Below are 15249 nucleotides of genomic sequence, written 5' to 3'. Positions count from 1 at the left end.
CCCCTACCAATCCATACCACCTGCACGACTATGCCAGTAGTCTGGCTCATGTGAGGAAGCACTGTAACTGCTGGAAAGGTGTGCGTGAATTCCTGTAAATAGTGTGAACCAAAAACTCAATAGAATTTGTCTAAGGTGGATCGTGTACGATTGAACTAGTTTCAGGTTTAGTAGTAGCAAAGATATTGGAAGTCCTAATCCTTCGAAAAGGAGAAGAGTGCAACGACACAAGCCAAGCAAGGGCTCATTGCGTTAATAACAGTACTTGCTGGTCATACTGCCTTCCTAGCAGCTGCAGCTCAACTGTCCAGACAATGATCAATGAAGTTACTGTGGCCTGTGTGGTGTTGTGGCAAGTGGTGTTTGTAACTTCCAAAGTGGCCAGTCAACAACAATCTCACCCTATGGCAAATAAACTGGCCACAAGGCCAGGCTGGGCATCGAATTAACAAGTCATTGAATCAGCTAGTCATCAAGCTGGGGTCCATTGTCGGGTTGGTTTTTCTCTTGAGGGCGCCATCACAAATTTCATCCAGGAAGGGCCATATGTCACAGCACCAATGGGCCAAATGTTAAGCTGAGGCTCTCACAGCCACCAAACCAATGGGTGTCCACCAATCCGAGATGCCACTTGGCCCAAATCGAGACAGGGGTTCTCACCCTGGAAGTTCTACACTTCCTTCACTCAATATGGCTTGGCAATTCCCCCGTCTCTCTACTAACGGTATTTCCAGCTCAGACGGACATGCCAGAACCTGATACAGTGCAAATGCCATCATTCTAGATTGCATATACCTCAGGGTTACTCTGTTCGTGAGTGTAAGTCACACTAGACATAGAGTGTGCAGACTACTACACTTCTATGGATTGATTACCATAGTCCATGGTTTGAAGCACAATACACTGCACCACCTGACATGGACACGAGTTTACCGTAATAATATGCTAGGAAATAGAGGTTTCAGCTATTCTGAGCATCCCACTTACCTCTGCTAGTAAAGACATGAAAGTAGGTAGTGGTTTCTGGTACAATCATATGTATTTTGGATTATCCATGTCTTTCAGTAACCACTGCAGTCTAGTGTCCTCATTAACACGGATGATCGAGAGCCTGCTACATACATCATCGTGTAACCACCATCAGCTTGTCCACACAAAGAAAACTAACACCACTGTATACCAGATATCAAGAAGCAGGGTCACTGAAGACAGACGCAGGCTGGGGGTACAGTGGTATGCAAAGTCGAAAGCGGTTGACACAGAGGAAACTGGATGCCACCAGATGGCACAGAGGATGGCTCGCTCCTCTGTTACCTTGTGGTGGTGGGAGTTGACACTTGTGCTCAGAACAAGGAGTGGACCTGCTGGCAGGAGCCGTCAGCCACACAAACCAGCCTAATGATGGGTGGCCTCGCCTGCGACCGTGGCAGATGGGGGCTCACTGTGAAGGGCTCCGAGCTGCCTGAATACGGGAAGACGCCGCCGAGGATATACTTGTAGTGGCCCAAATGCCGAAGCCGGTACACGCCGGGCTCCACGTCGTCGGGCACCGACCACACCACCGTCGCTTCGCTCATCCCCAGTGGAGTGGACGTCCGCCGCCAGAGGAACCTGCCGGAAACCATATGTTGTAACTTATTATCATTAAAGTAACGTGAACAGAGAGGAAAAAGCTTAGTGCATACTTAAGCCACACCCACTCCAACACATCACTCTGCCTCACCTTGCTTGAAATTTTAATACAATACCCAACAGCCTGGACTTTCATATACACTACATCACCATAATCATCCTCATCCTCACCATTCCCATCATTATTATCGTCATCCATACCGCCCTCATCCTCGTGATTCTTATCTTTTCCATATTCACGTCTTCCTCATATTATCCTCAGCATCGTCATCCTCATAATTCTGCTGATCCTCAAGGTCCTCAGCCTCACTGTAATCATAAATGTACTTCACGTTGTTTTCGTCCTCAGCATCACAAATGCTATCGTTGCCGTCATCCTTTCTGATCTTAGTATCCCAGGAATTCATTCATGTAACATCTCGACTCAGTCCCCATTAAAGTCTCTTTCGGTTAACTATTTTTGACAGATATGCTGAAAAATAAGTTATAGACATATTTGACTTACTACGTGCTGCGTGTTACATTTATCACACACACACACACACACACACACACACACACACACACACACACAGAGGAAAAGAAACCATACATGTCAAACTTAATTAATGATTTCAGGTGCAATTGGTCCTCCACCGAAAAATGTTCAGTCACTACAAAGAGATGAATTATTTACGTTTTCCGTTAGGACTTTTTCTTCTTTCTTCTTAACTCTTAATCACACTTTCTTTCTGTTGTCTCTCAGCGAAAATTTCTGAAATGGCTGCAGGTGTCGGGCACAATAACATAAAATTTAAAACTGAAACCGCTGATCTAGAGCATCACTGGCCATCTTTAAATCACAAAAGGAATGCCTGTTAATGCACTTTTCTCTGTGAAATTGTGTGTAAACTACTGCTTCCTCTTATGATGTGGAGTTGGCCAATGACAGGTGAAATCGCTAATTCAAGTTTTACATGTTATCCATTTTAAGATTGATTTTATCAATCCCTGACGGCTCCTTCACGACTGAAACTTCTTTGTTTCCAAAATGGCTGAGACGGTTTGATTTTCTTGCTCTGTATTTATTATCCGGCTAGGATATCTTCAATATCTGAAGAGAGGTACTTTTCAGTGTCACTGGTCCATTTGATTTTGTTCTTTTCATTATTAAAATACTGAATAATTTATTTCGTGGACCGGTTTTCTCCGATCTTTTTTTCAATAAGTGCAGTAATAAGAAACTGGACACATTAGGAAAATGGGAGCTTCAAATGACAATCCAGTCACCCAGCTCAATGTGCTTCCTGGTTTTCCTAGATTACATAAGGTAAATACTAAAAAGGTACCTTTCAAAAAAGACACAGCGATTTTATTCCCTGTCCTTGCACTATATTAGCTTATGTTCCTGTCTCTACATTACTCCTTGTCGGCGTAGTCGATGGGAAAAATCTTTCTATCTCTATCCGGTTCCAGCGGTTTTCCAAGAAAATTTGTCTTTCTTTTTTTTTCCTTCGTCATTCCTCAGTTTTGCTCTGGTTTGAGAGTCCATTTTCGCTGAATTGCATGGAGTATCTGGGTCTTACAATTTCAATACTTGCTTTGTATATCTTGCATATTAGCACTTTCTGAAACTTAAAATCGAAACCCTATTTTCCCACGCACTAGATATTTCGCTGCTAAAAAAAGTTTCTGCTCACACGCATCTATTTAACTCGCAGATTAATTTTTATGCAGTTCCTCTCAGCCTAATTTTCTATCCACATCTCTGGCTTGGAATATGCACGTTTACCACCAAGCTTCAAACATTCAGCTTTCATAAAATTTGTTGCGTGGAAATTCGCCACGTGTAATGTTTCCTCTGAGTGCATCACAAAGGATGCCAGAAAACCCTGGACTGCTGTTAAGTCTTTCTTTCCCTTCACGTCACTGCTGACCTGCTTTAGAGAAGGATGTGCGGTTTTTTGACAGTTTTTCTGCTGAGGTTGGAACGCTGTTGCAGGTACATGCAGAATTATGTGAGTACAAAAGAAAATTTGCACCTGTAGTTTAGTTTCCATGCCTTTAGTAGGTGTTGATATGTAAATCGAGTGTCGGACAGCGATTGGAAAGTGGTACATGACGCAAACAGAACAAATGAAGGGACGAATGAAATCCCTTGCTGCTCTAAGCCCGGGTAGGCAATATCAGTTAATAAAGTTATCGCTGGATTCAGCGACGTGAGTCCGTCGACTGTTAGGGAAAGTGGAGGAGCTGCGAGCGGCTGTTAATACCTTGTTGTTGGTGATGGTATGAAAACAAGACGTATTTTCACCAAAGCTACTGACAAGTTGGTGAGCCGGCCGGTGTGGCCGTGGGGTTCTAGGCGCTTCAGTCTGGAACCGCGTGACCGCTACGGTCGCAGGTTCGAATCCTGCCTCGGGCATGGATGTGTGTGATGTTCTTAGGTTAGTTAGGTTTAATTAGTTCTACGTTCTAGGCGACTGATGACCTCAGAAGCTAAGTCGCATAGTGCTCAGAGCCATTTGAACCATTTGAACCAAGTTGGTGAGTGGAGGCCTTTCTAAAATCCATGAAGGTAGCATCTTTCTGGAAGAGCTTATGATTTTCATTAACGCTGACACGTATCACCTAGCGGGGTCGGAAAATATTGTTATGATTTTTATGTTATTCGGACGACATGAAAATGATCACAAGTTTGTGCGACCCTTGGGACAGCGCGACGAAGGTAATGAAAAAACGTAAATTGACCAAAGCTTGAAGGTAAGACGCCAGCTGTCTCGCGAAAGACTACTTACTTGAATCAGGTATCTAGTAAAATACTACATCCCTCACGTATCACTCCGGTAAGGCCCTCTAAGTCAAGGTTAGCGACTACAGAGGTATTAAAGAAGTATTTCTTCCCGCGCTCTACACACCAACGGAACGAGTGTTAGAGATATTTAACCAGTCTTTCATCCCGCACTCCGTACACTAACATAACGGTTGTTTGTGTGGTTTATGATTACGGACCACTTTTCTTTCATGAACTGTCACAATCTCTTTATATGAGCAAATGCAGGAAATGGCTGCAGTTTTATAAAACCGAAATCGTAGAGCAAATATACGTGTATTGCTACGCAATTTCTTTATCAAGCAAATATATAAAATGATTCCGATTTTTAATAGAGAAAATATTTAATTTTGTGCTAGTAAACAATAAATAAACCAGAAGTGTAAAGTGACGTCGCACTAAAATAAAGTTTCGCCGTTTTAGAAAGCTAACAGCTCAGATGTCGAACTGTCTGCAAAAAGCGACAACTTACAGTGATATCAGCTACACGAACGGATATTTTACTTTCACTGTGTAACTTAGTTTCAGGAAGCTGCAACAAACACAGGCTTCAACCGAATCTCCTGAAGAACTCAAACAATATATAGCTCGTCAGTTTTATTACTGTCTTTGTTTATTGTTATACCCAAGAAATTTATTTGCTTTTGTGTTTCTTTTTCTGTGGTGAACTGAATATTTTTATATTTATTGTTTATGTCTGCTTGAATTTTGTCTATTTTCTCTGTTGGTTCATCTACCATACAGATATGTAATCCACATATCTGCACCAGTTAACAAATTTGTATCCTTTCTTTGTGATGACTGTACCAAATATTGTGTTTTCTATGTGGTTGAAGAATATGTTTGCCAGTGTTCCTGTTGCTGCGCATCCCATTGGAAACTCATCTCTTTGTAAGTAAAATCTCTTTTAAAATTGGAAGTAATTTTGGGATGTGGTTGCTTTGAGAGCTTTGGTTACTTCATTAATATTATCTGCAGGTAGTTTTTTGTGTGTCAGTAAGTTTCCTTCAACTGGTTTTATTATGTATGCAACAGGTATCGAGGTGTCCATGTTCTCTATGCCGAAAGAGATGAGTGATGCTGTCTGTGGAATGTGTAAGTCTTTCATTTGTGTTATGAGTTCATTTGTGTTTTTTACTGTTCTACTGTTCTTCATTTCAAAACGTTGCATTATGATTTTTTCATGTGTTTTGCCACACGGTATAATGGTCCTATCATGAAATTAATCACAGGCCTTAACGGAATAAGGGGTTTGGGACCTTTGGGTTGAGTGCTGAGTGTTGGTGGTTTTGGGTTCCACTGTGTGATGTGTTGGTTTTGTTTAACTGTGATTATGTGTTTGATGTGATTTAGGTTGTTTTTTATGTATGTCTGGAAACGTGCTGCTGCATCGTATTTCAGTTTTGAGATGTTGTTAGAGGAGATAAAATCTTTAGTTTTTTCTATATATTTTTTTCTCTATTGATCAGTATTGTGTTGTTCTCTTTATCAGCTTTTGTGACTATAATATTGTTAGACTGTAATTTTTCTTTTAATTTTTTACAGCTCTTGTGATTATAACATTATTAGACTGTGGTTTTTCTTTTAATTTCTTAATGATGTTGTTTTCTGTTTGAACTTTCCTGTTTTACTCATTCTTTGACTTGGTGAATGTGTTGTTTATTTCTTTATGCATAAGTTCTCGTGTTAGCCCAATAGTTACAGCGCTATTTTTTTTGTTTATCTTCCCCTGTGATGACGCTTTTCGTTTTTGCAATCAGATTTTCTATGTAGCGGTTATCTATTTTTGTACTGATGTTGTGTTTGCGCTCTTTCTGTAATATCTGTGTCTCTTTCTCTGTTAATTCTGTATCTGTATCTTTATTAGTTTTGGGTGACATTTGTGGTGGTGGGTGTGTTGTACTTTTTTGTGATTTTCTTTCTGGTTATTTTTGATTGTGAGTGTTCTGATTTTTCGCCTGTGTCTGTTCTGTGTATATTGTTGTGTTCTCGCTGTGATGTGTTAAATTTTTTTGTGTTATGTTGATCACCACTACAGGGTTCTTAATAAATGCAGATAACTCGAGATGTACATCTTATAACATTATGTTAAGCACGAATTCCTTAGTATAAAGCGATTTGATTTAATTTTTAACCTAGTTTTTTCTGCAAATGACTTCGTTATTTGTGCTCTCAAAGAGTTGTTTCTGACATTAACATTAATGTTGCTGGGAACTACAATATTTATTTTGCAAGTCTGATTGAATCTGATATGTTCAACATACGAGACAAGACATGAAAATTATTAGAGTGAAGAATCACAACTACCAGTACAAGAAAACTTTCACATACGAAGAGTCCTTGCAATGAAAAGAAAAGTAATTAAGTCCAAACAATATGAGCAATAACTCCCGGATCATGTTAGCCACAAAATATAACAAAAGAAATATGAAACAGAACCAGAGTATTAACTAATGACTCTCTCTCCATCTCTCTCTCTCTCTCTCTCTCTCTCTCTCTCTCTCTCCCTCTCTCTCTCTCGCACACACACACACAAACACACACACACACACACACACACACACACACACACACACACACACACACACACACAAAACAAATGAAAAATGTCAAAACACACACACAACACAAACAACAGACGGGAGATAAACACTCTTCTACAGTTGGCAACATTACATTCTATAAACACACACATATAGATTAAAAAGTGCAGGTAATGTCTTATAATAAATGTGGGCGAAAAAACGGGTGATATTAGAATCAAGTTTAAAGTTTTTCCGACAGTTCGCAACTGCCCCTAGTTGTTTGTAAACATACTTTTGTAAATATTCGAAGATGCGCACGAGTTCCCAGTGGTTCTAAATTCACTCATTAGAGATCGTAAGTTTCCTCTCGACTTGGACATCTCGTTCATTGCAACTGTTTTACACTGTCATTAATTCCACATAACTACTTTCAGGTTTCATTTTTAAAAACATGCAGTTATAACTGTAAAACACGTCAGAATTCAACTCCTTTAAGGTAAACCATGTTAACCATTTTCGGACTATATGTTTTTAAAATTAAGACATGTCCATTTCCTCATGTCGTTATATAGCGCAAAACTTTTTAAAATCCATTTGACTACTATTGTTTTTTTCATTTGACGCCGCTTGCCTACACCACAATTTAAATCTGTATAATTAGTGTGCTTGTACTGCATGTATATACGAGCAATGTCGCACGTATTCTATTATAAAAACAATATGTATATACCCATAATATTATTTACTAGCATTCTGCAGATTCAGATACACTTGATAATTGCCTAATATAAAGATCGAGACCGGTAGTGCGAACTTAATAATGATCTTAAAAAAGCAGCTGGAGCGGGTTTTCATTAACCCGAAAATAGTCTGAATGAGATACTTATAGTCTTCATTCCGCTTACTGGCATCTCAGCTTTTACCAAATAAAAGATTGTACCTTATGATTCTATACATGCATTATCAAAATATTTCGATGAAATTATTGACACGCAGTTCTGACTAAATGAGTTCTTATGAGTTCTTTTGATAAAAACACTCAAAAAGTAAAACCTTATACAGCTGTTACCTTACTCTTCATCCCTGGAAATATTGAAATTCGAATAGTCTACTAAAGCTCCACATATAAAATTCACTGCTTATTAAAAATCGACAGGGATAGTGATAGCTTTGTTACTCCAGAAAGACGATAGTGTTGTAACCGCGATCCCAGCTCCTGCAAGATAGACTTTCCTCCAGAAACGTTCGTTGAACGGTATGTCTAGTCTCTAGGCGCAGCAGCCTACCACGGAGGTCGCTAGCAGAGTGGGAAAGTTTCATGTCGAGCCTAGCGTGGAGCATATAGTGCGGAGCTTACTGTCACTGCGCCTCAAAATATAACCCGTGCTCAGCGGCTTAGCCGGCAGAGTTCCAGCGAGAGCGAGTCGGATTTCCAGTCCCATTTCCAGCTCCCGGCGCAGTTGCAGTCGCAGTTACAGCACCTATTCATTGCAGTCAGCTTTCCGAAAAAGGATACGCCACTCATCGACAATGGAGGATACCACCACGGCAGAGTCTTCGCTGGAAAGTTGATAGTAGTGTTCACCAATTGGAGTTAGAGCTGGACTGCGACAGGCTAAGACTTCTACGATATCCTGTTGTTCACTGTTGTGTTATAGACTTAATGAACGTTTTGGGAATATAATGTGAAGTCACTTCAGTTGTTGTGCTTAATATATGTGCGTGTCCGATGTCGTTGGTTTGGAGTAGCACCCCTGTTCGCACTCATATATCGGCAGCACGTTGTAGTTTGTTGTCGACATAAAGTGAATTTAACACAGATAGTCATATGCTGCACTCGCGACGCGTAATCTTACTACGGTTGGTATACAAAAATACGCAAACACGGAAAATTCTGAGGCAGCAACACAAACTATTCTCATTCACGCACATTGGTTGATTTCAGAAAAGGCTGTGACTCAGTTGTCCGCGATTCACCCTTACAGATATTAAAACAGAAAATGGACTACATCTGGAAACACCTACAATAGTAAAACAGTGAAAAATACAATTTCCAATGTTAAATTAATGAGGAAGTCTCAGAATTGTTACAAATCGAAGTCGAAAAAGACAAGGACATATATGGCGTAACTCAAAATTATGGAATAGGAAACTCGGGATCCTGAGTTTTTATGCGTATTAGAATAATTTTAATTGCCATGACTTTTTGAATCTGTTTTGGTGCCATCACAAACTGCAGACATGGCAAGGTCATTTCCTTACTTGGTCCCAGCAGGTACATGGGAATCCCACTCTCCGTAAGCCCTCCGCTACGATTCCATGCTCTCTTGCAGAAGTAGTAAACAAACAATATCCTGTGCTTCTCCACTGTGCCGTGCAGAACTGTCGAAATTTTGAAAGTGTCCTAGAGAAAGATTTTAACAAGGGAGAAAGTTAATTTTTAACCTCATGTCTATGAAGAGATTGTTAAAGATGGACCTCAAGCTATGACAGGACGAAGCCAAGAAGGCTACCGGCCACGTTCTTCCTAAATGAACTCTCCTATTATTCACCTAGATCGATTCAGAGAAACTGAAGGAAAAGTATATCTGGATATTCACACTGTCGTGTGAATACAACTGGCACCTTGACATTGATATTGACTTCCTTATTTGGTAAAAGTATCATGTCAAACAAAAAGATTGCCGACTACTTTTTCTTGGCTAGTAGCTTAATCTCATGGTTTTCACGTCACTGATTTCCAAACTGACCTCAGTTTACTTTCTGTCATGTAAACTGTTTTCACTATCGTCTTCGTCATAAACTAGAAAGTTAGAGAAGTGCATGTGATTGGAATGAGACGTAATTTCATTTATCAATGTGAACAAAGGTTTTATCGACGTTTATTCAAAAACGCCTCTTTATTACGTAGGAATTATGTATCGTCGTTAAAGTATCTGAGCTGTTAGAGATTTTCCTCACTGAATTGCGTGTTGTACCACTCGGTGAAGTAACCTACAACTGCCTCTCGCAAAGAAGTCAAAGTGGCTGTCGAAGACGTGTATCTACAGCCAATCTCATAAGGTTTTCCAGCGTGCGAAACATAACGATTTCTTTTCTTTGACTTTGGAACCAAAGAGTTCAACTTTTTCCTTCTTCAAGCCCAAATAACTTGATTCAGTTTGTGTAAGGAGCTTTGGTTCTAAATTGTACACTACTGGCAATTAAAATTGCTACACCACGACGTTGACGTGCTACAGGTGCCAAATTTAACCGACAGGAAGAAGATGCTGTGATATGCAAATGATTAGCTTTTCAGACCATTCGCACAAGGTTGGCGTCGGTGGCGACACGTACAACGTGCTGACATAAGGAAAGTTTCCAACCGATTTCTCATACACAAACAGCATTTGTCCGGTGTTGCCTGGCGAAACGTTGTTGTGATGCCTCGTGTAAGGAGGGGAAATGCGTACCATCACGTTTCCGACTTTGATAAAGGTCGGATTGTAGCCTATAGCGATTGCGGTTTATCGTATCGCGACATTGCTGCTCTCGTTGGTCGAGATCCTATGACTGTTAGCAGAATATGGAATCGGTGGGTTCAGGAGGGTAATACGGAACGCCGTGCTGGATCCCAATGGCCTCGTATCACTAGCAGTCGAGATGACAGGCATGGCTGTAACGGATCGTGCAGCCTCGTCTCGATCCCTGAGTCGACCGATGGAGACTTTTGCAAGAGAACAACCATCTGCACGAACAGTTAGACGACGTCTGCAGCAGCATGGACTATCAGCTCGGAGACCATGGCTGCGGTTACCCTTGACGCTGCGTCACAGATAGGAGGGCCTGCGATGGTGTACTCAACGACGAACCTGGGCGCACGAATGGCAAAACGTCATTTTTTCGGATGAATCCAGGTTCTGTGTACAGCATCATGATGGTCGCATGGGTGTTTGGCGACATCACGGTGAACGCACATTGGAAGCGTGTATTCGTCATCGCCATACTGGCGTATCACCAGGCGTGATGGTATGGGGGTGCCAGTGGTCACCTCTTGTTTGCATTGACGGCACTTTGAGCAGTGGACGTTACACTTCAGATGTGTTACGACCCGTGGCTTCACCCTTCATTCGATCCCTGCGAAACCCTACATTGCAGTAGGATAATGCACGACCGAATGTTGCAGGTCCTGTACGGGACTTCCTGGATACAGAAAATGTTCGACTGCTGCTCTGGCCAGCACATTCTCCAGATCTCTCACCAACTGGAAACGTCTGGTCAATGGTGGTCGAGCAACTGGCTCGTCACAATACGCCACTCACTACTCTTGATAAACTGTGGTATCGTGTTGAAGGTGCATGGGCAGCTGTACCTGTACACGCCATCCAAGTTCTGTTTGACTCAATGCCCAGGCGTATCAAGGCCGTTATTACGGCCAGAGGTGGTTGTTCTGGGTACTGATTTCTCAGGATCTATGCACCCAAATTGCGTGAAAATGTAATCGCTTGTCAGTTTTAGTGTAATATATTTGTCCAATGAATACCCATTTGTCATCTGCACGGGGTCAGGGATTTTCTCTGCATCGTGATGACTGGGTGTTGTGTGATGTCCTTAGGTTAGTTAGGTTTAAGTAGTTCTAAGTTCTAGGGGACTGATGACCATAGATGTTAAGTCCCATAGTGCTCAGAGCCATTTGAACCATTTTTGTCATCTGCATTCCTTATTGGTGTAGCAATTTTGATGGCCAGTAGTGTATAAAGAGCGATGCTTGTCCTCCCGTATCAGATGGGGTATTGCTACAAACGTTAAGGATAATGTCATCAAAAATTTCATATGTGCTCGATTGGAGACACATCTGATGATCGAGCAGACCAAGGCAACGTTTTGACACTCTCTAGAGCATGTTGAGTTACAAGAGGTTATATGTGGGCGCGCATTGTGCTGTTGGACAACTTCCCCAGGAATGCTGTTCATGAATGGCAGCCCAACAGGTCGGATCACCACATTCACGCACAAATTTGCAGTCAGGGCGCTTGGATAACCAGAAGAGTTCTCCTGCTGTCATAAGAAATCACACCCCAGACCATAACTCCCGGCGTAGGTCCCTTATGTCTACCACGCACGCAGGTTGGTTGCAGGCTCTCAAGTGGCCTCCTTCCGACCAACACATGGTCATCACTGGCTCCGAGACAGCACCAGCTGTCATCCGAAAGCACAACAGACCTCCACTCTCCCCTCCAATGAGCTTTCGCTTGACACCACTGTAGTCACAAATGGTGGTTGTTTGTGGTGGGTGGAATGCACGCTACATGGAGTCTAGCCTGGAGCGGTCCTGGAAGTAATCGGTTCTTTACAGTTCGTTGTGTAACTGTGGTACCAGCTGCCACTCAAGTTTCTGTTGCAGAGGCAGTACGGCGTGCCTGAGCGACACGCCAAACACGTTGGTCTTCCCTGTCTGTGTGCCACTTGGCCTATTGTTAGTCTCGTGACTACCGCTGCCAGAAATGATGTACAATGGCTGCAAACTTGCCAAATCTTTCCGAAATATCACAGAATGAACACGCAGCTTCTCGTAGCCCTATTACACGACTTCGTTAATAGTGAACTGTTGACAATGGTGTATTTCTCGTCTTAAAGGCATTCTTGACTAACATCAGCCCACTACGTCCAATCTCAAAGGAAAGTAACGCTCACGACCGTTTCAACGTGTATTTAAAGCTAATTTGATCGGCATCCTCATAGCGGCTTTGCTAGCGCTACTCGTATGCGACATCATCTTTCAGATGTAGAAAGACGTCTACCAACTTTCCTTTTATTAGCACAATTCCTTCTTGGTATTGCAGTATTTTTTTCCGGCAGAGCGGTTAAATAAAATATACTTAAAATAGGCAAAAATCCATGTTTTGAATAATGAGTGGAGATTGTAAATAAATGGTGTTTTATGAGTCAGTTTTGATACTGCACCTGTGGTGTCACCGCCAGACACCACACTTGCTAGGTGGTAGCTTTAAATCGGCCGCGGTCCATTAGTACATGTCGGACCCGCGTGTCGCCACTGTGAGATCGCAGACCGAGCGCCACCACAAGGCAGGTCGCGAGATACGGACTAGCACTCGCCCCAGTTGTACGGACGACTTTGCTAGCGACTACGCTGACGAAGCCTCGCTCCTTTGCCGAGCAGATAGTTAGAATAGCCTTCAGCTAAGCCAATGGCTACGACCTAGCAAGGCGCCATTAGTAACATTGCATGTATCTAAAGAGTCTCACTTGTATCGCCACAATCTCCAGATGTACAAAAGGATGGATTAAAGTTAAGTATTACAGAAGCTACGTACTTTTCTTTATAGCAATCATTACGTATCCTGTTTCAGACCTCATGCACCCTCTTTGGCTTAGCGCGTGCCTGTCGGCTTCCTCTCATTGTGTCTAGGCTGTCTTGTCTAGACACAACAGCACCACACTAAAAATCACAGAAATGCGGCCTATACTTATTAAAAATAGTCTTTTTGTGGTTGATCTGTGCATTTTAACAGGATTCTCCTTGTCGTACGTTCGTCCATACAGAGCTGGACGCTTTTCTATACGATGCAACTACGACACTCATTTTGTAGTTCCCATCAACTGATTATCGTGATGATTTTTTGCTGAGCGATGAATAGTTTTCGTTCAGGTAAATTTTTGTTAGCAATACGCCCTCTCCAGCGTTCATATTTTGTTTAACTGTTTTGTTCGAACGCGTTTCAAGCAACAGGTCCATTTTCAAAGACTATACAGAGAAGTTTTTGGCTGAAACTTCCTGGCTGATTAAAACTATGTGGCGGACCTAGACTCGAACTCGAGACCTTTGTCTTTCGCGAGCAAGTGCTCTACCAACTGAGCCACCCAAGCACGACTCACGACCCGTCCTCACATCTTTAATTCCGCCAGTACCTCGTCTCCTACCTTCCAAACTTCGCAGAAGGTCTCCTGCGAACCTTGCAGAACTAGCACTCCTGGAAGAAAGGATATTGTAGAGATATCGCTTAGCCACAGCCTGGGCGATGTTTCCAGAATGACATTTTCACTCTGCAGCGGAGTGTGCGCTGATATGATACTTTCTGGCAGATTAAAACTGTGTGCCGGACAGAGACTCGAACTCGGGACCTTTGCCTTTCACGGGCAAGTGCTTTACGATCCTTATCCTTTCTTCCAGGAGTACTTGTTCTGCAAGGTATGCAGGAGAGCTTCTGCGAAGTTTGGAAGGTAGGAGACGAGGTACTGGCGGAATTAAAGCTGTGAGGACGGGTCGTGAGTCGTGCTTGGGAAGCTCAGTTGGTAGAGCAATTGCCCGCGAAAGGCAAAGGCCCCGACTTCGAGTCTCGGTCCGGCACACAGTTTTAATCTGCCAGGAAGTTTCATATCAGCGCACACTCCGCTGCAGAGTGAAAATTTTATTTTTGGCTGTTACACGTCTTTCAGCCAGCAGTTGTCTCATCTTAGATAATTTTAGCGTAGAACTGACAAATATGTCGTTCTTTTATTGCCAAGCTATAAAACAAATAAGATGTAACACCATAAAAAGTTCATGAGTTGGTGAAAATCGAGTTTTGTCTCGGAACAGCGTGCGCCGAAAAGAGCAAAATGAAATACTGTGACCGAGACTATACATAGCTTTCCTAAGGTATAAGTTACAGCCACGGCAGTCCCTTGTCGGAATATCTGTTGAAATGAATAAATCTTTTGCTGTGAGTCATTTTCAGTTAGATATATCGTGTCCCATAGCACCCGATTTATGTTAAATTAGCGTTCACATTACTTAAAATTTGATTACTTAACAAAACTTCGAAGGTACTAATCCTAATTCTGTTGCATATACTTGCTGTATTATTCATCTAAACAACATTGTACAAAAATCTAATTTTTTGAAAATAAAGGAGTGGGTATGACGGGCATAGTTCAGTGACGTGTTGGGAGGAAATGGGGAATGCATTACTCACCAAGTGCGCGTAAACTTCTACAATCGTGAGTTTTCATACTTAACAAAACTGTAAACAACTTAGTCCATATAGTCGGTTAACGTTTACCTTGCCTTGTGTTATTTCATAAATCATTCAGAATTAACAGTGCGACAATTACTAACTTTACTCAACTACATACCCTCGGCGCTTGTATGTTTCACCGTGAAACTGATACCTTAGAATGTGTGAGGGTTTTGCGACATTTCTTCTTTTCAAATGGCTGTCTGCCGATTTACTATCCGGCCTGCACCCGCATCTTCCACTAGCGTAGAAATATTTCCGTCCAATAACGCGAGTTCCCCGC

General features: G+C 42.0%; 1 protein-coding gene across 1 annotated transcript in view; it reads right to left on the bottom strand.

Annotated features, from left to right (window-relative positions):
* Window positions 1–1343: 1343 nt before the first annotated feature.
* LOC124776041 (neutral ceramidase-like) overlaps window positions 1344–15249 on the bottom strand; it is a 247929-nt gene continuing 234023 nt past the window's right edge. The window contains exon 13 of the mRNA XM_047250881.1: window positions 1344–1611. Coding sequence (XP_047106837.1) covers window positions 1344–1611 — 268 coding nt within the window. The remainder of the gene's footprint in view (window positions 1612–15249) is intronic.

The sequence above is a fragment of the Schistocerca piceifrons genome, chromosome 2, assembly GCF_021461385.2.
Source record: "Schistocerca piceifrons isolate TAMUIC-IGC-003096 chromosome 2, iqSchPice1.1, whole genome shotgun sequence".
In the NCBI taxonomy this organism is placed as follows: Eukaryota; Metazoa; Arthropoda; class Insecta; order Orthoptera; family Acrididae; genus Schistocerca; species Schistocerca piceifrons.
This window is presented reverse-complemented; position numbering and strand designations above follow the sequence as displayed.